The following is a 27526-nucleotide window of genomic DNA, read 5'->3' on the forward strand; positions in this document are numbered from 1 at the left end:
TCACCCTGGTTCTGGTCTTACTTCCCTTCTTTCAGGGAAGTCTCACAGATGGGGACTAAAGTCCTTCCCTAGGGGCCAATTACTCGGTTGGGTTTCAGTGGGATCCCATAAGTAGGGATTCCATCTTTGTCACTAGATTGTTAAGGAAAATTTATTTCCACAACAGCCTCAGACCCAAGTATCCAAGGGACTCTTTGTTTTACGTGACATAGACAGTTGTCCCTCCTCAGAGCTGTGACCCTGCCTTTGGTTACAGAGAGTTCCTGCCTATAACATACAGGACATGCAAGCAGTATGGTAACACATTTTAACAGAAACAATCAATAGTGATAAAACAAGAGCTTTGTCCCAGACATCATTGTTCAATTGAATAGAAACAACTAAAAGCACTCAAGTCACAGTCTTGAGACTGACACCAGTAAACTAAAGGGCAGTATCTGATTTGTGCTGATCTATGCATCGATCTGTGCAGACATGCAATTCTATAGTCGCACATAGGTATGGACCCTTAGATTGGTAAAATTCTCCACAGTCATCAATTCCACTATTTAAATTATTGACAAACAATGTAAAAGCTACCAATCCCAATACTGACCCCTGAGCAACACCACTAGTCACTGGGAGCCAACCAGAAAAGGCCCATTTTATTCTCACTTGCTGCTTCCTGCCCGTCAGACATTCCTCTATCCATGCCAGTATATTTCCTGTAATGCCATAGGATTTTATCTTGTTAAGCAGACTTGTGTGGCACTTTATCAAATGCCTTTTGAAAATTGAAGTAAATGACATCCATTGCCTTTCCTTTGTCCACCCTGCTTGTTACTTCCTCAAAGGATTCAAGTTACTTCCTCAAATAATAATTACATGTAGTATTATAAATATATCTAAGCTAGGGTGATTCAGGACATGGAGTATTGTGTGCAGTTCTGGTCACCTACCTGCAGGAGAGATATCAATAAAATTAATAACAAGTGAAAGTGTGCAGAGAAAGTTTACAAAGATGTTACTGAGACTTGGGGAAGTTTGAAATGTTTCGGACTGTATTCCCTGGAACACAGGAGAATGAGGAGAGATTTGCAAAATTATGAGGGGTTGATAGGGTAAATGCAACCAGACTTCATTCTACTGAAGTTGGGTGAGACTAGAACAGAGATCATGGGTTAAGGGTAAGAGGAGAAATGTTTAAGGGGTACATCACTCAGAAGTTGGCAAGAGTGCGGAATGATCTGCTGTCGGAAGTGATAATTATGGATTTGAGACATTTAAGAGAAGTTTGGATAAGTACATGAATAAGAGGCTTACGGTCCAGGTGCAGGTCAATGGAACAAGACAGGACAATAGTGTAGCATGGACTAGATGGGTCAAAGTTTCTGTGCTGTAGTGCCCTATGACCTAATGACTGCGTGATGATCATTGAGGCTGAGATGATATTTATTGTTTGCTCAATAGTTTTGCAGCTCTAAGCACTATTCCACATGTGTTGTACTGGAAAATAATCCACTGACGTTATTAGATATATTTCTAATAGTTCTTCACCCAACATTTCTTCATCACTTTATACACACACACGTATACACATATACACAGACGATTCTCTTAAAAAGAAGAATTTGGAATATCTGTTATATTTTTAAAATGTTGAATTTGAAGTTCCTTTGGTGAGCAGAATGGAAACTTATTTAATCAAAGGTAGTACAGCCACTAAATTAAAAATTAAATACATATTAATATATATTATAGTGGAAAAAATCGTGGATTATCTCTTTCATATTTACATCTAATTTGCTGTCAAATAAAGTAATTTTATTTTGAATTATAAAATCTTACATTTTATTTTATTATAAAATTATTTAATTAAAACATTATTAATTTTGAATGTGTGTTTTGTTTTTTTTTTCTCTCAGAGATTTCTGCCATCTTTGAACCTGGAACGTCATTGGTATACACATTACAGGAACCTTTCACCTTGGTCAAGAATTTAAGTGATCTTTCATCTGCTGCATCTTCAGAACACACTTTTTTCAGGGAAAATATTGCATTCAGTTTTCGAACTAGACACACTCCATGTATGCTTCTTTATGTCAGCTGTCTTAATGAGGAATATTTGGCTGTGACTCTCTCCAAAAATGGTAAGCTTGTTGAACATTTCCTTTATGTTACTTAGAATATGGTGGTAATAAAAATAATATAATTAATGATTTGCATTCTCTGTATACGCTTCCAAAGATTCCAAAGGTAACTCTTTGTGAAGGAAGAAATTCCTCCCCGCCTCAGTCTTGAATGATACAAAATATATGAAGGGAAGCATCCCAGCAGCATCTATCCTGAGAATTCATTCTGAATCTTACATTTTAGTAAGATCCCTTCTCATTGTTTTAAAACACACAGCTTATGCCCAAAGTATGCAACCTTTCTCATAATGGAACTTCTCATCCCACAAATTTATCCTGTGAACCTTTTCTGAATTCCTTGCAATGAATTATATTCCTCCTAATATAAGGAGACTAATATTATATTGCTGTACTCCAGGTCCATTGTACTTATAGATAGATCTTCCCCCTTTCCCCTAATCTATGCTTCTTCCAGAGAAGGTTAACAATCTATTTTCCTTCCTCATTACTTCCTGTTTCTCTGGCAAGTAATATTAAGTAATATTGCACTTTTAATTTTTCCTACCAGAGTGACAAACTTCAATTACTTCCCCTACCCATTGCTCCATTATAATCTACTGTGTACCTTTGTGTTATGACAATCTAGACAATGGAAATGCCCCCTTACAGAATTTACAGCTGTATGTCAAAAAATTTGAAATACAGAATAAAAGTGCACTTTGATGATACTTATTTGAAAAAACTTAACAGACCTGATGGGAAATGTACAAAGTTACTAGTGTCTTCACTGTGGAAGACACTAGCACTTTGCTAGATGTTACAGTTGTTAGGTGTCATGAGATGTGTGAAGTTACCATTGACAGAGGGAAGGGTTTTAGGAAGCTGAAAAGGCTAAAGGGCAAATTGTTTGAGTGCAGACTTCTGCAATGTTCATGAACTCAGGGACTACATTTTGTGTGACTGTATGTTACTGATATCTTACATGCACTTGCTAATTTATATGTGTTATATGTGCCTTGTGCTGTGTGTGACTGTTGGTACTGTGTTTTGAATGTGTACTTGAATTAAAGGCTGCCAATTCACAGTGGGAAGCCACTTAAAGGAAACTGTCAAGGCAATATCTTCTGTTAATAATTGTATCAAATAATGTAACATCCATTTTTAATTGATCGATCAATCCTTTTTCTTCTGCCCACAATACTATCAGAATTTCCTTGCCTATAAACCCTGCATCCACGTGGGTCATTACTGTCAAGAGGAAATCTCCCAGTAGGAAAGCATCTCTAATTATAACATGGAATTCAAAGGTGGAAAAAAGGGTTCATATTATTAAAACTACTATACAGTTTTCTAGAAACACAACTTTTCCACATCATGGTGGTACACTGTCCCATTTTCTTACCCATTCGCTTAACCTATCTATGTGCTTTTTCAAGCTTTAATTATCCTCACAATTTTACTCTTCTACTTATTGGTGTATCATCAATGCCAACAGAGTGTGCAGCACCCCTTTTGTAATGAAATATTTGATAAGTCCTTGAGGTGAAACTTAGTATCTGGAACACAGACAAGACCTGCTATCATTTGAACTATGGTTAAGGCAGTCATTTCAGCCAGACATCCCAACAAATCCCCATTTTAGGCTCCCCTTTGAGCTATGATCCACATGTTTTCAAAGGTTAATTTTACTGAGGACTGTGTGTTACCTACGAACGAAGCAAGGAAGACAGGGAGCAAAGGGTTAAATGTTTTTACTCAGTCATTTTAGCCACTGTACATGATGGGCAACTTTCAGTGTTGGGCTCGGAGCTGTAAGCGGAGTCCACCAAGACAAAACACGTGAACTCAAAAGACTGCGGAAAGAGTGAAGCCTTCCATGCATAGGAAGCCCAATCGATTCATCACGCAATCAGCCACATGCACACTTACAAAATTCTTGAAATCAATGAGATATGGTTCAGTGTGCAAAATTAAGTTTCCCCTGCCAGCATCACCACCACCTATTTTCTCACCTCATTTTATCACACCGACCACCACTCTCGACACAATCTGTCAACATTTCTTCATTCACCTAATCTGGCATTCTACTGTCATTGACCGCATCCTTATGACAAGTATCAATAGGTTGAAAATGTGAAGATCCATTGTGTTCATTGTGCAAAAAAAGGAATTTCATTATTTTATTAATAACCATTTTAATTCTATCAATATTCCCTTAATGAAATTAATATTACATCACAATGTCATCTATGCATTAGTTTCCTTAATTGTGTGGGAAGTTCAAGTCAAGTCTCTGTACTAACATAGTAGTCCTGAATATCCAAATCAGCTGAATAGTTAGGCATTTCCAAATTGTGGTGTACTTGGGAAGTAGGATAAAAATCAAGATTTTCCCAGGACTCTGCTGGCATTTTGCCAGTTGTCCCTTTGTCTTGTTGAATGTGATGTCGAGGATCAGTTAAGAGGCTAAATATAAGGAAATTTGCATAGCATTTGATGTAATTGATTTTATGCTAATAAGACAGTCAAACCTGAAGTCATGCCTGAAATGGTGATCATAGCAACTTCATGGAGTATACTTGAGCTTATGGTTGAAAAGGCCCCACCAATTAGCTCTGATGATCAGCTGCTCAGACTAAGTAGGTGACCGGCAAGTACAACAGGTGAAATTGTCTGCGGAAAATTCAGGTCAAAGTCTTTCCCATCTTTGATATAGTGGGTCCAGGAAAATATTTTGCGTCCTGCTAAACACATAACATAAAAATTAATCTAAAAGTTAAAGACTTTATAATGAGTCATTGGCTTATCCACACTGTGGCTTTATAAGGCATTGTTCTGACCACACTAAGTATTTTGAGAAGTTTTGGGCCTTTTATCTAATAAAGGATGCGCCAATAAATGATTCTGGGAATGAAAGGTTTCATGAATGAGGAAAGTTTGAATGCTCTGGGCCTGTACTTGCTGGGGTTTAGAAGAATGAGGGGTGATCTCATTGAAATGTATCGTATTTTGAAAAGCCTAGATATAGTGGTAACTAGTCAACGGGGTGACCCGTTGGGGCACCCTTTGAAAGAAGGGTAGTGCAGTCTGATGTGACCAGAATGAACATTAAATTTTCCTGAATGCTATTGGTATTGCTTTGCTTTGGAAACTGAAGTAGAAAACTGCAGCAAATATAGCTCCCCCTCGTTTAATGAAGGACACTCTTGATGGCATCATTTCTGGTTTATCTGCCACCCGTTGTCGTTCTAGAGATGTGCAGCCCTTTCATGACCCGTCTCTTCAGCTTTTCTGCTGTTTGTTGTTCGTCTCTGATCCTGGAGACATGCATGCCTCTCCTCTGTCTCTTCTTCTCTGATCTTTTCTTGCCCTGACTCTTTGATCCTGGAGTCGTATGGCCCTGGCCTCATCCGATTCTTGTTCTCTCCCTCTCCTTGCTGCTTCTCGATGATGTTTGGCATCATCTCTTGACCATAATGTACCCCTTCCCTTTCCACATGGCATAATTAGGCTGACCATTTTTTTTTACCCTAATGCTGGATAGAAGATACGAAGCAATAACACCAAATGATGCTGATTATTCTTGATGATGTGGTTGGCACACTCCTAAATGGATGTGATATAGTCACCTCTGTCCTTTGACTGCAGCAAAGGGTTTTGTGGGTGTCTCAAAGTACGTCATTACAATAAGATTTAATTATCTGTTATTGATGGGTGGTGGTTGGATCTGTACCAATCCTGCACATGCTGATGGTGATGAGCAGAATGTGACCCCTCGAAATAGAGCTGCCCTGCCTTTTTGCTCCGGTAGGTGTCGCTGCTGAGTCTGGTCGTGCACATGCATCGGGCTGTCACGTCCCGATTTCCATGATGGCAGATCGGGTCTTGGGTGAAAGCCAGCCTGTTGATTTTTGGCGAATGAGCAATTTTATACGAATAGATAACCCGGAACTTTGCCTGCATTCTGTAAGCTAGCGCATTTCAATTCGATTGAGCCAAAAAAGGTGCCGCTGTAATGTAGCATTTCTGCTAATTGGAGGTCACAAACAGACAAACACAGACAGAGCATGAGATTTTTAGTAGTATATAGATAGTGCAGATGTTTCCTATAGTAAGGGACTCTAAAAATAGATGGCACGTCCTCAGAATAGAAGAATATCACTTTAGAACAGATATGTGGAAGAATTTCATTAGCCAGATGATGGTGAATCTGTGAAAACCATCTCATAGATGGATGTGGAGGCCAAGTCATTGAGTATATTTAAAGCAAAGATTGTTAGGTTCTTGAATTGCAAGGGCATCAAAGGTTATGAGAATCAGATTCAGAATGTGGTTTGATGTCACAGGCATATATTATGAAATTCGTTGTCATGAGCAATAAAGTATGTAACCCTCAGGTTCTGTTGGCTGTGTCAGTGTAGGGAAGACAACCTTTGGCCCTGTGTAAGTGTAGGGGAGACAATCTCTGGCCCTGCGTAAGTGTAGGGGAGACAATCTCTGGCCCTGTGTAAGTGTAGGGAACACAATCTCTGGCCCTGTGTAAGTGTAGGGGAGACAATCTCTGGCCCTGTGTAAGTGTAGGGAACACAATCTCTGGCCCTGTGTAAGTGTAGGAGAGACAATCTCTGGCACTGTGTAAGTGTAGGGAAGACAAATTCTGGCCCTGCCAAATGGATGAGATTGAGATACGAGTCCACCCCCAGACCCCCTGTTTGTGTGGATGCTGCGTGATTCGTACCCTGTTACAAATCAGTACCATAGAATAACAAACAGTATGCCACATACAATTAAATGATTTAGCTTCATAATTCTTAATTTGACTAAGGGGTTAATGAATAAAAAGCCAAAAAAAAGAAAAGGGCCCATTTTAATGAAACAGTCTAAGGTGCACAAGTTGGAGCTCACAGTTTCCCTTTTCGCTGATCCTCCTTCAATCTCCCTGGCCTTCATCAGTCTCCACTCCAGATCGAGTCCTACAATCTCGTCCCCCTGGTGTCTTCTGTCTTCATCTCCCGCCAAACAAAAAACTGGTGTCAGGCACATGGCACGAAAACACCCTCCTGTCATTGGATAGCGCACATTCCAAAGTACCCGTTATCTTTAACCTTAACCCAAACACTGCTTCTACAGAAAGAACATTACATTGGCAGTGAAACTTTTCCCAGGGTGTTACAAGTATATTAGGAAGTATATATAAAATTAAATTAAGGAGTGTTAAAAGAGAGGGAAAATATGAGATAGTGTTCAAGGGTTTTATTGTACATTTGGATGGTAGAGAGGAAAGGCTGTTCCTGAAACACTGAGCGCATGTCTTCAGGCTTCTGTACCTCCTTCTTCATGGTAGCAATGAGTCCGGGGTGATGGGTTCCTTAATGAATGTTAGGGGGAGAATGGGTTAAATCAGCCATGATGGAGCAGATTCAATGGACCAAATGGCATAGTTCTGCTCCTTTGTCTAATGATCTTAGTGTCTGAATAGATTGAAACAGGAAGGGTGGAACCAATTTTGAACCAGAAAGTTCAGTTACTGATGGAGGCTGAGGATGCAGCTTAGACAGTAAATGAAGGTGCTGTTGACCCGTGGCTTTGGAAGCTGTAGTTGCACTACTTGCTGGATGTTAAAGTCGAGGAAAGGGGAACTCGTCCTATCATGACAGGATATATCCTTATATGCTGAGGAAAGTAAGGATGGAATTCACTGAGCTATTACCCATGATGTTCCACAGAAGAAGGGACAAAATGTTGGGGAAGAGGGTGTGTGAAGTTCATGGGCAGAGTCATACTATTGAAAATATTGTATCCTCGCTGAAAAAGGATATTCTAAATAGAAACATGGAGCATAAGACCAAGGAAGTCGTGATGATAGATTTCTATAGATGCATGGTGGAGAATATATTGACTGCATCATGGCCTGGTATGGAAACACCAATGCCCTTGAACAGAAAGGCATATAAAGTTAGTAGATAAAGCCTAATTTATCAAAAGTAAACTCCCCACTATTGAGTATATCTCCTAGGAGCACAGTTGCAGGAAAGCAGCATCCATCATCAAGGACCCCCACTATTCAGACCATGGTCTCTTCTCACTGCTGCCACCAGGAAGGAGATACAGGAGCTTTAGGTCTCATACTATGTTCAGGAACAGTTCTTGCCCCTCAATCATCAGGTACCTGAACTAGAAAGGATAACTTTACACACCGTGCTGCTGAACTGATTCCACAATCTAGGGACTCATTTTTAAGGACTCTACAACTCAGGTTCTCAATATTTATTACTTATTAATATGTTCTTCTTTTTCTTTTTGATTTGCACAATTTATTGCCTTTTGCACACTGGTTGTTTGTCTGGATTTGTGTGTAGTTCTTTTTTATTTTTTTTAGCAGATAAGCCCTGCAAACAGGCCATTTAGCAACCCCACAACCTCGATTAACCCTAACATAACCATGGGACAATTTACAATGACCAATTAACTGGCTCCATACGTCTTTAGACTGTGGGAGGAAACCGGAGCACCCATGAAAAAACAAGTATTACACGAGGAGAGCGTGCACAGACTCCTTAGAGAACACCACTGCAATTGAGCTCCAAACTCCGAAATGCCCTGAGCTGTAATAGCATTGCGCTAACTGCTACACTACTGTGGTGCCCATTTTGCATTGATTCTATTTTGTTTATTTGTATATACTGTGAATGGCCACAAGAAAATGAAGCCCGGTAGTAAATTGCAACATATTTGTACTTTGATAATTAATTTAATTTAATTTGAAATTAGAATTTTGGAAGTATTTAGTTAATGCTTCATACATATGAGGCTCGTTAGTTGTGGTTGGCAGCTCATCTAGGGAAATGAAAACTCTGATCTCAAACCTCCACCTCCTTACATCTACACCCAGTCGTGGGTAAGGCTTTTGGCACAAAAGTCAAGAAAAAATCCAGAGCTGGAGTCCCTAAGTAGTCCTACGTTGAGTTCAATGCAGACTAAACACTCCTGCAACACTGCTCGTGCCAAACTGTAGCAGTTTCTACTGTTCCTTTGCATTCATCACCTGCGTGGCCAGGAAGGCCAGCAGTTTGCTCTCCATATCGTACTGCCTTGGTTTGCATACTGGTTTACATATCACCTAGACAGCTGGGACACTATATCCATGGTCAGCCTCGACCAATGCCGGGCCTTGGTGCTGAAGAGGTGGAATTCCAAAATAATTCCAGGAACTAGTTATTGTGGATAGGTTGCAAAAGCTGGAGTTGTTTTTCTTGGAACAGTAAGTTCAAGGGGATACCTTGGAGGTATATAAACAATTAGATTCTATGAGAGTCGTGAATCAGGAGATTTTGAATAATTTACAAAAAGAATGGAATGATGGGAAAATATCTTTTTAATGCAATGAGCAGTTATAATCTGGAATGCATAGGTAGAAGTAGAGCCTGATTCAGTGACGGTGTTCAAAAACAAGCCTGATAAACACTTAAAGGAAAAAGAAAATGCAGGACTAAAGAAGAGCCTGGATTGTTTTTGTCTAGTGCTGGCACTTCACATGGCCATCCTGCCTCAATGTAACTTCCTGTGATTCTGTAAAATAATGATCTTCACACATCAGTTTTTATCTTTAATGAGAGACTAGCTCCTGTATATTGCCACAGTTTTACTTACATCGTATTTCCATCCTGATAATTTGTTTCTTTGCTTTTAATTGAGAAATGTTTTCCCCAAAGCCTCCTGGAAATGTTTCAACCAACATCTGTTGCTCTTTTCAAGACTTTTAATTCTAATTTTCAGTGATTCTGCCCCTTCTTTATATTTCTGTTGGAAACTATCTGCAAAGCCTCTGGCAGACCTGGATTTCAGACTTGTCTGCAGCTAACTAAACCAGGTCAATACGTTTCACATTTGTTTGAGATAGTTTTAGCATTCTTTCGATGTTGGCCTACCTGAAGTGACTCCAGCTTCCCTGCTGCCACATCACCAATAGATGCTTCTGTCTTTGGCTTAATACATTTTCAAGTTTCAGCTGTGTAGGATAATTGGATAGAAGCTGATACACATCAGAATATAATTTTGACTTGGAGACACAAGAGACTACAAATGCTGGAATGTGGATCAGAATTTAAAAAAAAACTGCTGGAGGAAATCAGCAGGTCAAGCAGCATCTATGGATGCAAAGGAATGTTCAAAAATTCAGAAGCTGTATGTCCTGCTGATTTCCGCAATTTGCTTTCTTTTTTCCTTTACATTGATTTGCAGTGTGCCTCTCCCAAAATGATTGAGAAAAGTGGTTTGGAATTCATTTTGCAAAGAGTTAGTAGAGATAGAAATCCTCACTATATCAATCAGAATCAGGTTTAATATCACTGGCATATGTCATGAAATTTATTGTTTTCCGGCAGCAGTACATTGGAATACATAGCAATAAGTAAAAATCTATAAATTACAGTAAGAAATTATATTATATTATATTATTAAATTATACAAGTCATGCAAAAAGAAAGCTCTGGGGAGTAAAGCTGTTACCCTGTACAACCTTTCCCTATAACTCGGGTCTTCCAGTCTTGAAAACATCCTTTTAAATATTCTCCCCACTCTTTCAACCTCACTTACATCTTTCCTGTAGGTAGGTGACCAAAACAGCACACAATACTCCAGGTTAGGCCTTGTACAACTTCAACATACTGAATACTTTGACTTATGGAGGGCAATGTGCCAAAAGCTTTCTTCACAAGTTGTGTACCTGTGACACAACTTTAATGAATTATTGAGCTGCATTCCTGGATCCCTTTTTTCTACCATGTTCCTCTGTGCCCCACCGTACACTGTGTAAGTCCTACTCAGGTTGATCCTACTGAAGCGCAATGCCTCACACTTGTCTGCGTTAAATTCCATCTGCCATTTTTCAACCCATTTTTTCCAGCCCTTATCATTGATAAAGATGACAAACAACAATGGACCCAGCACTGATCCTTGTGGCACACCACTAACCATAGGCCTTCAGTCAGAGAGGTAACCTACTACCACTCTCTGGCTTATCCCACAAAACCAACGTCTAATCCAATTTACTACCTCATCTTGAATGCCAAGTGACTGAAACTTCTTGACCAACCTCCCAAGTAGGACTCTGTCAAATGCTCTTCTAAAGTCCATGTAGACGACATCCACTGCCTTGCCTTCATCAACTTCCCTGGTAACTTTCTTGAAAAACTCTGTAAGATTGGTTAAATATGACCCTTACTTTGTTCTCTTTTACACTTATGTACTGGAAATGACATAAAACAATTTTGGATCTTAAATCTTGATTGAAATTTGGATGACTGAAGCTCTGAGGCAGTGCTGCTAACTATGTCACTCAAAGTGTGGTTCCTGTTTTGTTGGTACAGATGGAAATAGGTACTGTGCAAATGCTGATGCACACTTGTTGCTGTTGTATAGTCAGCCGTGCCAATATGCCAACAAATTCTCCTGGAGCAACACACACATAATACTGGAGGAAGCCAGCAAGTCAGGCAGCATTGTGGAAGTGAATAAGCAGTCAATGTTGTGGGCCGAAGCTAATTGTCAGGATGGGAAAGGAAGGGGGCAGAGGCCAGCGTAAGAAAGTGAGGGGAGGAGGAAGGAGTACAAGATGGCAGGTCATAGGTGAGACTAGATGAGGGGAAGGTATGCGAATAGGGGAGACGGCATGAAATAAAAAGCAGAAAGGGGATAGGCGGAAGAGGTAAACAATTGAAGAAGAAGAAATCTAATAGAGGAAAGTGGACCTTCTTATTCTGCTTTCTGTCCCTTTCGTTCCCAATCCTGCTGAGGATTTTGGCACAAAATGTCAGCTGGACAAGATGTCCCCTTCATAGATGCTGCCTTACTTGCTGAGTTCCTGCAGCATTTTCAGTGTGTTGCACCTTATTTCCAGCAAATGCAAGATCTCATGTGTTTATGACTTCACCTGGAATTGGTTTCACTCTGGGTGAAATAGAACTCAATCATACACTCATTTATTAGGTAACTTGTGTACTTAATAATGTGGCCACTGAGTGTATGTTCATGGTCTTCTGCCGTGATCCACTTCAAGGTTTGACATAGTTTGCATTCAGTGATGCTCTTCTGCATATTACTGTTGTAGTGTGTGGTTATTTGAGTTACTGTCACCTTCCTTTTAGCTTGCACAAGTTTGGCCATTTTCCCCTAACCACGCTAATTAATAATGTGTTTTTGCTCACAGAACTGCCACACTGAATGCTTTTGTTTTTCACTTTGTAAGTTCTAGAAATTGTTGTGCATGAAAATCCCAATTGATCAGCAGTTTCTAAGATACTCAAATCAACCATCTGGCACCAACTTCCTGACTTCCTAAACTCATTGCGCAGGACCTCGACCTCTCTCCTGCCTATGTCATTGGTACCAACATGTACCACGACCTTCGGCTACTCACCCTCCCCTTCAAGAGTATTCTGCAACCACTCCGAGACATCCTGGACCCTTGCACCCAGGAGGCAATACCCTATTTTGGTGTCTCTTTTGCTGCCACAGAATTTCCGATCTGTCCCCCTAACTATCGAGTCCCCTATGACTATTGCTCTGCCTGACTTCACCCTACCCATCTGAGGCTCAGTTCTGACCACAGTATGATTAGTCTGGCTGCTGCTGCCTTGCCCAGATAGGTTAACCCCCTCAGCAGTATCCAAAGGGGTATACCTGTTGCTGAGGGGAATGGCAACAGGGGGACCCTGCACTAACTTCATTTTCCCTTTGCCTCTTTTGGTGTTCACACATCTACTCCGCGAATTCTGCACACTGGGTGTAACCGCCATTGCTCTGCCTCTTGGATGGCCGTAAGTTCATCCAACTCCAGCTGCAGCTCTTCAATGTGGTCTTTCATGAGCCGGAGTTGGCTGCACCTCCCGCAAGTGTAGTCATCAGGGAGACTGTCAGGCTCCATGAATTCCCACATCCTACAGGAGGAGCATTCCACTGTCATGTATCTGCCATCGTCCCTGCACTGTACAATGTGTAACCAAGACCAAATCATCTAACCCATTTCTTTGGCCTCAGCCTTTTCTCGTCGAAGCCTGCTTCTCCCACTCACACCGCTGGCCTACTCCTAACAATGACTGCCCACCTGCCCCTTCTGCACTCTTATTTAATTTGTAGTGCTCTGATCCCGATGTTGATTGGACCTCTGGAATGTCTGAACTCCCACGAATCTCACTAGCTTCGCCAACCTGCGAGTAAACTCTTTGAAGTGCTTTGCTCCCGATCATGATTGGACTGTTGGAATTTGTGATTTGCACCATTGTACCTTCAATTATGTAAAAAGAGAAACTTAATAGTGTAAAAAAAACATAGCTAACTTTATTTGTCACATGTACATTGAAACATGCAGGAAAATATGCCGTTTGCATCACGTCCTTTTTGCAGTGTGCTGGGGGCAGCTCACAAGTGTCGCTATGTTTCCCGTGCCAATGTAGCATGCCCACAGCTCATTAACCCTAAACATAAACTTTGGAATATTGGAGAATACTGGAGCACCAGGAGGAAACACATTCAATCAAGGGGAGAATGTGCAAAATCCTTACGGGCAGTGGCAGGAATTATACCCTATTCACCGATCACTGGTGCTGTATTAGTTTTAGGACAACTGCTATGCTACAGTGACATATGACCTATTCCTTACAAAAATCGAAAACTGATAGGACAATTGGGCCCAGTAAGACAGAAATGTAGAAAACCTACAGCACAATACGGGCCATTTGGCCCACAAAGCTGTGCCGAACATCTCCTTACATTAGATATTACCTAGGGTAATCCATAGCCCTCTATTTTTCTGCCCAGGAGTCTCTAAAAAGACTCTATCATATCTGCCTCCACCACCAATGCCGGCAGCCCATTCCACACACTCACCACTCTTTGAGTCAAAACCTTACCCCTGACATCTCCTCTGTTCCTACTTCCAAGCACCTTTAAAACTGTGCCCTCTTGTGCTAGCCATTTCAGCCCTGGAAAAAAGCCTCTGACTATCCAGACGATCAATGCCTCTCATCATCTTATACCCCTCTATCAGGTCACCTCTCATCCTCTGTCACTCCAAGGAAAAAAGGCTAAATTCACTCAACCTATTCTCATAATGAATGCTCCCCAATTCAGGTAACATCCTTGTAAATCTACTCTGCACCCTTTCTATGGTTTCCACATCCTTCCTATAGTGAGGCAACCAGAACTGAGCGGTACTCCAAGTGGTGTCTGACCAGGGTCCTAGATAGCTGCAACATTACCTCTCGACTCCGAAATTCAGACCCATGATTGATGAAGGCCAATGCATCGTATGCTTTCTTAACCACAGAATCGACCTGTACAGCAGCAATGAGTGTCCTATGGACTCGGACCCCAAGATCTCTCTGATCCTCCACACTGCCAAGAGTCTTACCATTAATACTATATTCTGCCATCATATTTGACCTACCAAAGTGAGCCACCTCACAGTTATCTGGGTTGAACTCCATCTGCCACTTAGCCCATTTTTGCATCCTATCAATGTCCCGCTGTAACCTCTGACAGCCCTCCACACTATCCACAAGATGCTCAACCTCTGTGTCATCAGCAAATTTACTAACCCATCCCTCCACTTCTTCATCCAGGTCATTTATAAAAATCACAAAGAGCAGGGATGCCAGAACAGATCCCTGAGGCACACCACTGGTGACTGACCTCCATGCCGAATATGACCTGTCTACAACCACTCTTTGCCTTCTATGGGCAAGCCAGTTCTGGATCCACAAAGCAATGTCCCCTTGGATCCCATGCCTTCTTACTTTCTCAATAAGCCTTGCATGGGGTACCTTGTCAAATGCCTTGCTGAAATCCATATACACTACATCTAGTGCTCTAAGTTCATCAGTGTGTTTAGTCACATCCTCAAAAAATTCAATCAAACTCGTAGGCATAATCTGCCTTTCACAAAGCCATGCTGGCTATTCCTAATCATATTATGCCTCTCCAAATGTTCATAAATCCTGCCTCTCAGGATCTTCTCCATCAACTTACCACCTACTAAAGTAAGACTCACTGGTCTATAATTTCCTGGGCTATCTCTACTCTCTTGAATAATGGAACAACATCTGCAACCCTCCAATCCTCTGGAACGTCTCCCATCCCCATTGATGATGCAAAGCTCATCGCCAGAGGCTCAGCAATCTCCTCTCTCGCCTCCCACACTAGTCTGGGGTACATCTCGTCCGGTCCCGGTGACTTATCCAACTTGATACTTTTCAAAAGCTCCAACACATCCTCTTTCTTAATATCTACATGCTCAAGCTTTACAGTCCGCTGTAAGTCATCCCTACAATCGCCAAGATCCTTTTCCATAGTGAATACTGAAGCAAAGTACTCATTAAGTACCTCTGCTATCTACTCCGGTTTCACCCTCAAGTTCTCACCCTGAACACCGATATAGATAAATAGCAATAAGTAACGAGCATGAAATAACAGAATGGAAGAGTCCTTTGATGAGTGTAGTTATCCTCTTTCGTTCAAGAGCCTTTTGGGTGAGGAGTAGCAACTGTTCCTGAACCTGGGAGTGTGAGTCCTGAGGCACTTGTCCCTTTTATCTGATGGGAGCAGCAAGAAAAGGGCTTGGCCTGGGTGGTGAGAATCTTTGATGATGGTTGCTGCTTTCTTGCAGCAACGTTTCATGTAGATGTGCTTAATAGTTGGAAGGGTTTTACCCTTGATGTACTATGCTGAATCCACTACCTTTTCCAGGATTTTCCATTCAAAGGCATAGATGTTCCCATAACAAGCCATATTGTAGCCAGTCAGCACACTTTCCACCACACATGTATTGAAGTTTGCCAAGGTTTTTGAGGAAGTAGAGGTGCTGTCATGCTTTCTTCACAATTATATTTATATGATAGATCTAGACAGGTCCTCTGAGATAGTGACACCCAGGAATTTAAAGTTACTGACCCTTTTCACCTCTGATCCTCTGATGAGTACTGGCTCATGGACTTCTGAATTCATTAAATGGAATTGAGGTCTGACAATGACGTTTAATTCAAGGATATCCAGAGGAAGACTTTGAGATAAGCCTGTTAAACCAGATGAATTGTAGGAAGAGAAATTGAATTAACCTGAACACTAACTCTGTTTCCCTTCGCACAGATGCGGTCCAACTTACTGAGCATTTCCACCACTTCTATTTTTATTTTAGATTTCCAGCATCTGCATTTTCTTTATAATTTTCAAGCTAGAGAAGTTGGCTTGTGCTGCAATGTTATGAGATAAGTGGGTTTTATCTCACTAGGTTGTCTTTGAATTGATGTGGGTATGTGCTGTAACAATATCTATACTGGTCACCTTCTGATATTCATGGAACATAGAACTGTACAGCTCAGGAATAGGGCATTCGGCCCTCAGCCAGGTGCCAAACTAATTAATCTAATAACATCTAATTAAACAAATTGCTCATGTTTGCATACGATTCACATACTTCCATTCTCTGCCTATTTATGTGCTTGTCCCAGAATCAGAAACAAAATCATTGACTTCTATGTTGTGAAATTTGGTTTTTTACAGCAGCAGTACAATGCAGACACAGAAAATTGCTGTAAATTGCGGAATAAGTAAATGGTGCAAAGAACTGAATAATAAAGCAGTGTTCATAGGCGCATAGACTGTTCAGAAATCTGATGGCAGGATGGAAAATACTACATTCTTCCTGCCTGTTACACCACTGGCATTTAGAATAATATTGGTCCTCCTTCTCTGGCAGTGTTCAGAGTTTCCTTCATCGTGTCAGTTGCTTCCACTCAGTTTTCACTACTGTCAGTCATGCAAGTCCCGGGTAGAGACTCAGGAATACCATTGCACTCAGATGTACAATGATTCTTCATTGCTATTTCTGTAACAAGTTAGTTTTACCATTCAGGGTTGTTAGCCCCCAGCTAAAACCCCCAACCCGGTAGACTGCACTTGGTCTGTCCTCTCCCCTTTGACCTGTTTGGCGTGGAGAGCCAAAGTATAAAGTCCTGATCCAGCCAACATAGCTCTCCATGTCATTGAGATGCACAAGCCTCCAAACCATAACAAGGTTGTGGTCCTCTTGGAGGTGGATAGAAAATGCTGTTCCTAAATTGTTGAGTCTGGGTCTTTGCCTGCTGTCCTGTGATAGTAGTAATGAAAAAGGAAATGTCCCAGATAGTGAGAGTCCTTAGTGATAGATTCCTTGAAGCACTGTCTTTGGAAGATGTCCTTGATGGTAGAAGGTTTGTGCCTATGGTGGAGCTTGCTGCCTCACATTGGAGACTTCATATGAGACAGTGATGCAAGCAATCAGACTGGTCTCCACTCTACATTTGTAGAGATTTACATGAGATTTGGTGAATTATAAAATCTCCTCAAGCCCCTAACAAAGAGGAGCCACATTCATGCCTTCTTCATGATTGCATCAAGGTGTTGGGCAAGGATAGATCCTCCAAGATCTTGATGCCCAGGAATTTGAAGCTTCTCTTTATTTTCACCTGGTCTGTGTTCTTCTGACTCCCCCTTCCTGAAGTCTGCAATCAATTTCTTGGTCTTACTGACGTTAAGTGTAAGGTTGCTGTTGCAATACCACTTAACCATCTGATCTATCTCACTCCTGAATACACCATTCAATACCTTTTCATTTGTTACTGTGCAGTTCTGTTACATTCCTACACACAATAGCACTGCTGCCACTCAAGGTACTCTAAGGGTGGTATACTGCTACAATAATAATTGAAGCTCTTCCTGCCCCAACATAGCTTCTCCCTCTCTAGTTGGAAAATAACCCCACACTGTGGTCCTTTGTGGTGGCTGCACCAAGCTTCAGTGCATCCCTCAGCTTCAACTCCTGCAGCCTGGAATGGCAGCACTCCTCCATGGACATCTTCATGTGCTGGCAGACTAGTAAGTTTTGTTCAGACCAAAGAGTGTCTCATGGAGCTGATAATCTGTTAACAATTCATCATGATAGATGGAAGTGCTTCTAGTCTATAGTTCTTGAGGCAGCTCACCCTGTTCTTTTTTTGGCACTGACATGCTGCCCTTTTGAAGCAGCTGTGAATGTGAGACCACAGCAATAAGAGGTTGAAGATGTCCTTGTACACTCCCTCCAGTTTATCAGTACCGTACACGGTCAAGTACATCCTTTGGGAATGGCACCTTGTGAGGGTTCATCCTCTTGAAGGATGTTTTGGCATTGGCCTTGAGACAGAAGTCACAGGTCTCTGGATACTGTGGGGATTTGCACAGGTATAATGTTATTCCCCCTTTCAAAGCATGCTTAAAAAGCATTGACTTCACCGGGAAGTGAAGCTGTCACCTTATAGCAAGAAATAGCATGCAAATTCTGCCAGAGCTGTCGTGCATCAACATGTGTCTCGAACTTCACACAGATTGTGGATTTCCTCTGGGTGCTCCAGTTTCCTCCTGTAATCCAAAGATGTACTGCTTGATAGGTTAATTGGTCTTCAACTGTTAAACTGGTAGGTTGCTGGGTGGTGCAGCTCATTGGGCTGGAAGGACCTGTTCCTGCTGTATCTATAAATAAATAAATTGTCTGTTTGCTCTCACAATAACTTTTCATAGGTCTTCTTGTAGGATTCTGAATCACTGCTCTTGATCACTATAGACCTAGCCCTCAGCAGACTGGTAATTTCCTGGTCCATCTGGTTTGAGAAAAGTTAATATGTTCTCTAAGAAGCACAATCATCCATGCAGTTTTTATGAAGTTAGTGATGGCAATTCATTCATATCTAAGAGCCTCTTAAACACCTTGATCACATCTGCCTTCACCACCATCCCTGGCAAGCACCCATCATTCTTTGCATAAAATACAACAATGGTGGAGTATTCATATAGGGTGGTAGAGTACCACAGAGGCCCTTCTGCCCATCTAGTCTATTCCAATCTGATTTTCTGCCTACTCCCATCAATCTGTACTTTTATGTATCCTAATCCTCCCATAATGTACCTGTCTTAACATCATCTTGAGTCATTCCTTTGGACTTCCAGCCTTTGACTTATTATTAGATATTCCACACCAGCTGTCTCCTCTATTTATGTCTCTCATAATTTTATAAAAGGTTTATCCTCAGCTTCCTCCATTCTACAGAAAGCATTCCTAGTTTGTCCAACGTCTCCTTATAGCTCTTACCCTTTAGTCCAGATATTAATCTCAATCCCATTCCCATTCTCATGTCATTTGCATTCTGAAATGTTTGTCCATGGTCTCCTTTACTGCCACAATGAGGCCAAACTCAGTTTGGAGGAGCAACACTGCATTTTCCATCTGGGTGGCCTCCAACATGATGGCATGAACATCAATTCCAATAACGTTCAGTACTTTCTTCAAACCCCCCCCCCCAACCCACCATCTTACTCATTCCTCACCTCCTCCTTCTTATTCTGCCTTGTGCGCCCTACCTTTCCAGTCCTGACGATGAGTCTTGGCCTGAAACTTTGGACTGCTTATTCCCCTCTATAGATGCTTCCTGACTTGCTGAGCTTCTCCAGCACTTTGTGTAAGTTAATCCAGATATTAGAGTGTCTTTTGCATTACTTTTGACTGGCTGGGAGTGTCTATAACCTTACTTCCACAGCATAGCGTGAGAAGTGGGAGCTGAGAGACGCTCATGTATTTTTCACTATTGAGACGCTCATGTATTTTTCACTATTGAGACATTGGAGAAAAATTGAGGAAGCTAAAGTTCAAAGTAAATTTATTATCAAAGTATGTAGATGTCACCATATACAATCTTGATATTAGTTTTCTTCCAGGCATTCATAGAAGAACAAAGAAGTACAATAGAATCTCTGAAAACCTACACTAAACAAAGACTGATAATTTATGCAAATACAAAAATAAAGAAGTAACAATCATAAATAAATATGTAAATTAATAGTACTGAGAACATGAGTTGTAGAGTCCTGAACGTAAGTCCATAATTTGTGCTCAATGATCAGTTCAGTGTTGTGGAGAGTAAAGATGTCCACGCTGATTCCAGAGCCTGATGGCTGAAGGGTAATAACTGTTCTTGAACCTGGGAGTGTAGGACCTTCCTAAGGATTCCGTACCTCCTTCATGAAATGTTCCTTCAGCCGAAGCATGGACTTGCATCAGTTAACTCTTGGTGACAGATGAGTGAGATATTGATTAGCGGCAGTCCCAAAAGATTATGCACAAACTCTAATTGTAGATAGGAGCATAAGTAATGAACTCTGAGGATTCCTGTCATCAGGACAGTTTTTCAAATTGTTATCAACCCATGTACAGTGTGGAAAGAGCCTGAGGCAGAAATGTCTGGTGTGGTAATGTTGACTGCCACTGGTACTGCTGCAGGCTCTTCTAGATATCAAATTATAACATGTAATGTAGCCTCTTGTGATTCACGGTCTATCCACAGCCTTGGTTCAAAGCTAATATCTTCTGAAATGCAAGTGTCCAATATCTTCTGTTGTAAAGTTAACTACCTAACTATCAAACTTTACAAGATTTCCACATAAATAAAGCTGAACAATAAACATTACTAGTAAAGTCGTGTGGAAAACTAGCCCGTATTACTTTTCCCAGTATTTTAAGCTACTTTTAGGAACCCATACTGTTAATATAATGGGTCCAAGATGAAAATGTCAAATACTAAAACTCTTGGAATAAGCAGTGAGAAAATAATACAAAATTAAACTCAACACACATCAAAGTTGCTGGTGAATGCAGCAGGCCAGGCAGCATCTCTAGGAAGAGGTACAGTCGACATTTCGGGCCGAGCCCCTTCGTCAGGACTAACTGAAAGAAGAGCTAGTAAGAGATTTGAAAATTAAACAGTGTCAGTTAAAGCCTTGCAGAATGCTGTTGGGGGTAACGCCTGATGGAAAGGAAAGGGGATGGGTTAATTGAAGATTTAAAGATTAAACACCCATCCATACAAATAAATTATAGGCCAGTAAGTTTAACGTCGTTAGTAGGTAAGTTATTGAAGGGAGTGCTAAGAGACAGAATCTACAAGCATTTGGATAGACAGGAACTTATTAGGGAGAGTCAACATGGCTTTGTGCGTGGTAGGTCATGTTTGACCAATCTATTGGAGTTTTTCGAGGAGGTTACCAGGAAAGTGGATGAAGGGAAGGCAGTAGATATTGTCTACATGGACTTCAGTAAGGCCTTTGACAAGGTCCCGCATGGGAGGTTAGTTAGGAAAATTCAGTGGCTAAGTATACATGGAGAGATGGTAAATTGTCACCCACCTCATTGTAATTCTATTTTATCTAAATCTGTTTAGCACTACAGGGACAGGGATGCTGATGTTAATCTGAGATTAGCTGCTTTATTTGCGTAAATTGTTATAAAATGCTGAATCAAACATAGATCCTACATACGATTTTTTTAACTACTTTCTAAGAATCTAAGCAGCCAGTGCCATTTCTGAAGTTGCTGCTTTAAATGAATGCCCAGTGATCAAGTTAGTCTCTTCAATCTCAATTAACAGTGTATTCAGGATTGCTGCCAGGGATCAAACAAATGCTTCATCTGAAGTGTTATTACAGAGGTGTAAAACACAAGCCTCTCGTCAAGCTGGGTGAGCCATTCATGCTGCCAGAATAATTGCTGCTACTCTGCCATCTTCTGAGCCCTTGAATATTCCATCTGCACAGTATGCCAATGCAACATTCAGCGATGATCAGCTTTCATAACTGCAATAAGGTTGATGGATTTGTGGTCGGATGTAGAATGACTTGTTCTTGTTTTAAATTTTTCACTGAGAATCACAAAGAAAAGAAAATGATGTGGATTATATATTATTGAGAAAAAGTAAGCCGTATTTTTTATTTTATTAATTCAAAGCACAACATAACAAGGGCAATGTTTAATTGCCCTTAAGTTGAGACATTGGTTGAGATCTGAGATCACTTTAGTCATATATAGGTCATAGTAGGTATGATTACCCTGGAGAGGTTGCAGAAGTGTCAGCGGATCTGGAAATGAGCGTTTCAGTCAATAGAAGAGACCAGAGAGGGTGATTTTATTTTCATTGGAGGGAAGTCTGAGGGGGGACCTTACGGAAAAAACACAGTTACGATGGAGAAAGGTAGGGTAAGATAATAAGGAAACAGAAAATACACTGCAGATGCTGGGGTCAAAGCAACACTCACGTTGGAGGAACTCAGCAGGTCAGGCAGCATCCGTGGAAACGATTAGTCAACATTTCGGGCCGGAACCCTTTGTCAGGACCGTACAGGGAAGGGGCAGAGGCCCTATAAAGCAGGTGGGGTGAGGGTGGGAAGGAGAAGGCTGGTAGGTTCCAGGTGAAAAACCAGTAAGGGGAAAGATGAAGGGGTGGGGGAGGGGCTGCAGGGAGGTGATAGGCAGGAAAGGTGGAGAAGGAATAGGGGAAAACAGAATGGGTAGTAGACGGAGGCGGAACCATGAGGGAGGTGATAGGCAGCTTGGGGAGGGGCAAGAGTGAAATAGGGATAGGGGAAGGGAGGGGGAGGGAACTACCAGAAATTGGAGAATTCTATGTTCATACCAAGGGGCTGGAGACTACCTAGACGGTACATGAGGTGTTGCTCCTCCAACCTGAGTTTAGCCTCATCATGGCAGTAGAAGAGGCCGTGTATGGACATATCCGAATGGGAATGGGAAGCAGAGTTGAAGTGGGTGGCAACCGGGAGATCCTGTCTGTTGTGCTGGATGGAGCGGAGGTGCTCGAAGAAGTGGTACCCCAATCTGCGTCGGGTTTCACCAATGTAGAGGAGGCCTCGATGTAGAGGATAATGAAGAATTCTTTTCTAGAAGCTGAGGTATCTAAAATTCAAGGGAATAGGTCCAGGGTTATGAATAAGGGTTTAGAGGGGATTTTTGGAAGACCTTTATTCGACTCTGAGAATGGTTAGAATCTGAAATGCCCTACCTGAGTTGATGGTGGAGACAGATATTCCTTAGGGTTTGTGAATTGCAGACATGCTGTGCTGACTTTCAGGCTGCCCAGCACAATCCTCTCTGATTTCATTTGACTCAAGCAAAACATTTTACTGTATGTTTTGATGTACATGTGACAAATAAAGCTAACCTTATCTTATAAAAATGTTTATCAAGTGTCCATATCCGCATTTGGATTGTCAACACAGAGAAGCTATGAACCAAGTGCTGGGGAGATAGTCATTCATGTAGAGCAGCAAAAAAGGTCAGCATGATTATGATGGATGGAAGGCCCATTTCTGTGCTATGCAATTCTATAACTATCAAATGCTAATTGGATATTTCTTGTTTTCCTTGAGCACCATTGTTGGCAGAGCACTACTAATTGTATTCTTTGGTTATAGTATTAGTTCCAAGAAAGCATATTTCTTTATGACTTACTTATTGAGAAAAAACGTTTTTGCACGGTACTTCTTCATAAGATGGTCTTTTCTGAAAGGAAAGACTCAGTAAACTTTGTCTAACCCGATAGTTAGTGCCTCTTCCATTGTACCAGACAACAGAGGTACCAAGGCTTCCTTTGTAAGCTACAGATAGAGTTAGGAGTATAGAGAATCTGCACTAAAGTTCTGCCTCTATATGAAGAATGAGGTATGTAGATTTTTAATTATATTTTACTCATTTTCCACTGCTTACAAATATTGAGGAACAATGTAGTATTTATTCTCACCTATTACACACATGAGAATTGATGGGTATATGTACTGAAATCAACAGAACTAAATGAAAGGTTGAGTGAGTTAGGGCGTTTCTCTTTGGAGAATGAGAGGTGACTTAATAAGATTGTGAGAGGCATAGAGAGAGTGGAGAATCAGCATCTTTTCCCAAGGGCAGATCTGGCCAATACCAAAGATGAGCATAATGCTATTATGGTGGCAGCGACCCAGATTCAATTCTGCTGCTGTCCGTAAGAACTTTGTAGGTTCTTGACGTGACCATATGGGTTTCCTCTGGGTGCTCCAGTTTCCTTCCACATTCCAAGGATGTACAGGTTAATAGGTTAATTGGGCAGCTCAGTCTTGTTATGTCAGAAGGGCTTGAACCATGCTGTATCTCTACAAATAAAATCAGTGGACATCCATTTAAGATGAGTAGAGGAACATTGAGGGGAAGCGTCAAAGGCTTTTACACAGAATCATAAGTGTGTAGAATGCACCGTAGGCTGATACATTAGGGACATTTAAGAAACTCTTGAATAGGCATATGGATGAAACAAAAATGAGGGATTATGGGCTATTTAGGAGGAAAGGGTTAGATTGATTGTGAAGTATTTAAAAGGTAGGCACAATATCGTGGACAGAAGAGCCTGTACTGTGCTGTAGTGTTCTATGTTAGGATGCTGCACAGCATGTAATCAGGCCCTCTGGTCCACTGAAAATTTGCTGATTATCTAGTATCTATTTACAGTAATTATCTATTCTTCCCACATTCCCTGAAATTCTCCCTCATACTTGCGCACTGCATACAATTACCATGATCAAGTAACCTACTGATCTGCCATATTAGGGATGGGTAGGGGGGGCTCGGTTTTGTCTCAGGGCACCATGGTAACATAGTGGTTAGTGGAACGCAATTACATCTGAGGCTGTTAGAATTCAAAGTTCTATTCCTGTGCCTTCTGTAAGAAGTTCGTATCTTCTCCTCATGAATGTGTGGGTTTTCTCTTGGTGGTCTGTTTTCCTCCTAAAGATTGTGTAGGCAGGTTAATTGGTTATTGTAAATTGTCCTGTGATTTAAGATAGTGCTAAATAGGTGGATTGTGGTGCAGCACTGCTCAATGGGCCGGCCAGAAAGCCCCATTCCACGCTGTAACTCTAAATAAAATAAAAGAAATGTAAATGCTCACAGTCACAGGAAAAAAATGCAAGTTCCACGCAGACAACACTAGAGATCAGGAACAAACATCAGCTGTCCGAACTGTAAGGTAACAGCTCTAGTAGCTACACCTCGGTGCTGACCAAATGTGCAAAAGAAAAGGACTCTTTGTACAGATATGCTCTAGTATAGAGCAAAATATAGTGGGAAGTTAGATGACTGGGAAGCTTTGAAGAACAGCAATAGGCAACTAAAAAACTCAAAAGGGGGAAAAAGATAAAATATGAATGTAAGCTAGCCAATAATATCAAAGAAGATATGAAAATGTGAAGTGAGAGTAAATATAGGATTGCTGGAAAATGATGCTGGAGAAAAAGTAATGGGGGACAATGTAATGGCGGACAAACTGAATAAGTATTTTGCATCAGTCTTCACTGTGGAAGACATGAACAGTATACCAGAAGTTTGAGAGTGTCCAGGGGCAAAAGTGAGTGCAGCTGCTATTACTTGGGAGATGTTGCTTGGTGAACTGTAAGGTCTGAATGTAGGTTTGTCAGCTGGATCAGACGGTCTAAACCACAGGAGAGGTAGCTGAAGAGATTGTGGAGTCATTAGTAATGATATTTCAAGAATTAATAGATTCGGGCTTGGTTGTGGAGGACTGGAAAATTGCAAGTGTCACTTTATTCAAGAAAGGAGGAGGCAGAAGAAAGAAAACTATAGGCTTGTTAGCTTGAGTTCAGTGGTTGGGATGATGTTGGTGTCAATTGTTAAAATAGGCTTTAGGGGTACTTAGAGGCACATGATGAAACAGGCAAAACACAGCATGGTTTCCCTCAGGGAAAATCTTAGCAGACAACTTTGTGGAATTCCTTGCGGAAATAACAGGTGGGAAAGACAAAGGAGAATTGGTGAATGTTAAAAACTTGGATTTTCAGAAGGCCTTTGAAAAGGTTCTCGACATGAGGCTGTTTAGCAGGATAAGAGCCCATGGTAGTACAGTAAAAATACTAGCATTGATAGAGCACTAACTGGTAGGAAGGAGGCAAAGAGTGGAAATAAAGGAAGCCTTTTCTACTTGGCTGTGGTGACTAGTGGTGTTTTGCAGTGGCCTGTGTTGGGGCCACTTCTTTTTGCATTGTATATCAATACATTTGATGACGGAATTGATGGCTTGTGGATGTTTGCAGTCGATACGAAGATAGGTGGAGGGGCAGGTAGTTCTGAGGAAGCAGGAAAGCTGCAGAAGGACACAGTGTCAGAAAGTATCTGGCCATGCCCTATGGTAGAAGAAAAACGTAGTTTAGTTTCTAAACGGGGATAATATTCAGAAGTTTGAGGTGGTGGTAAACATAGAAATATACAAACATAGAAAACCTACAGCACAATACAGGCCCTTCGGCCCACAAAACTGTGCCAAACATATCCCTATCTTAGAACTACCTAGGCTTTACCCATAGCCCTCTATTTTTCTAAGCTCCATGTAGCCGTCCAGGAATCTCTTAAAAGACCCTATTGTTTCCGCCTCCACCACCGCCACTGGCAGCCCACTCCACGCGCTCAGAACTCTCTGCATAAAAAAAAACTTACACCTGACATCTCCTCTATACCTACTTCCAAGCACCTTAAAACTATGCCCTCTCATGCTAGCCATTTCAGCCCTGAGGAAGAGCCTCTGACTATCCACATGATCAATGCCTCACACTATCTTGAACACCTCTAACAGGTCACCTCTCATCCTCAGTCGCTCCAAGGAGAAAAGGCCACGTTTACTCAACCTGTTCTCATAAGGCATGCTCCCCAATCCAGGCAACATCCTTGTAAATCTCCTCTGTACCCTTTCTATGGTTTCCATGTCCTTCCTGAAGTGAGGTGACCAGAACTGAGCACGGTACTCCAAGTGGGGTCTGACCAGGGTCCTAGATAGCTGCAACATTACTTCTCAGCTCTTAAGCTCAATCCCACAATTGATGAAGACCAATGCACTGTTTCCCTCCTTAACCGCAGAGCCGACCTGCGTAGCAGCTTTGACTGTCCTATGGACTTGGACTCCAAGATCCCTTCTGATCCTCCACACTACCAAGAGTCTTACCATTAATGCTATATTCTGCCATCATATTTGACCTACCAAAATGAACCACCTCACACTTATCTGGATTGAACTCCATCTGCCACTTCTCAGCACAGTTTTGCATCCTATCAATGTCCTGTTGTAACCTCTGACAGCCCTCCACACTATCCACAACACCTCCAACCTTTGTGTCATCAGCAAACTTACTAACCCATCCATCCACTTCTTCATCCAGGTCATTTATAAAAATCACAAAGATTAGGGGTCCCAGAACAGATACCTGAGGCACATCACTGGTCACCAGCCTCCATGCAAAATATGACCCGTCTACAACCACACTTTGCAAGTCAGTTCTGGATCCACAAAGCAATGTCTCCTTGGATCTCATGCCTCCTTACTTTCTCAATAAGTCTGCATGGGGTACCTTTCCAAATGCCTTGCTAAAATCCATATACACTACATCTAACGGCTCTACCTTCATCAATGTGTTTAGTCACATCCTCAAAAAATTCAATCAGGCTCCTTAGGCACGACCTGCTTTTTACAAAG

General features: G+C 41.4%; 1 protein-coding gene across 1 annotated transcript in view; it reads left to right on the forward strand.

The window, feature by feature from the left end:
* Positions 1-27526, forward strand: part of LOC140198395 (contactin-associated protein-like 5) — a 1369276-nt gene that overhangs the window by 1003667 nt on the left and 338083 nt on the right. Inside the window, exon 20 of the mRNA XM_072259488.1 lies at positions 1905-2129. Within this exon, the coding sequence (XP_072115589.1) occupies positions 1905-2129 (225 nt within the window). The remainder of the gene's footprint in view (positions 1-1904; positions 2130-27526) is intronic.

This window comes from Mobula birostris, chromosome 5, assembly GCF_030028105.1.
Source record: "Mobula birostris isolate sMobBir1 chromosome 5, sMobBir1.hap1, whole genome shotgun sequence".
NCBI classification, from domain to species: Eukaryota; Metazoa; Chordata; class Chondrichthyes; order Myliobatiformes; family Myliobatidae; genus Mobula; species Mobula birostris.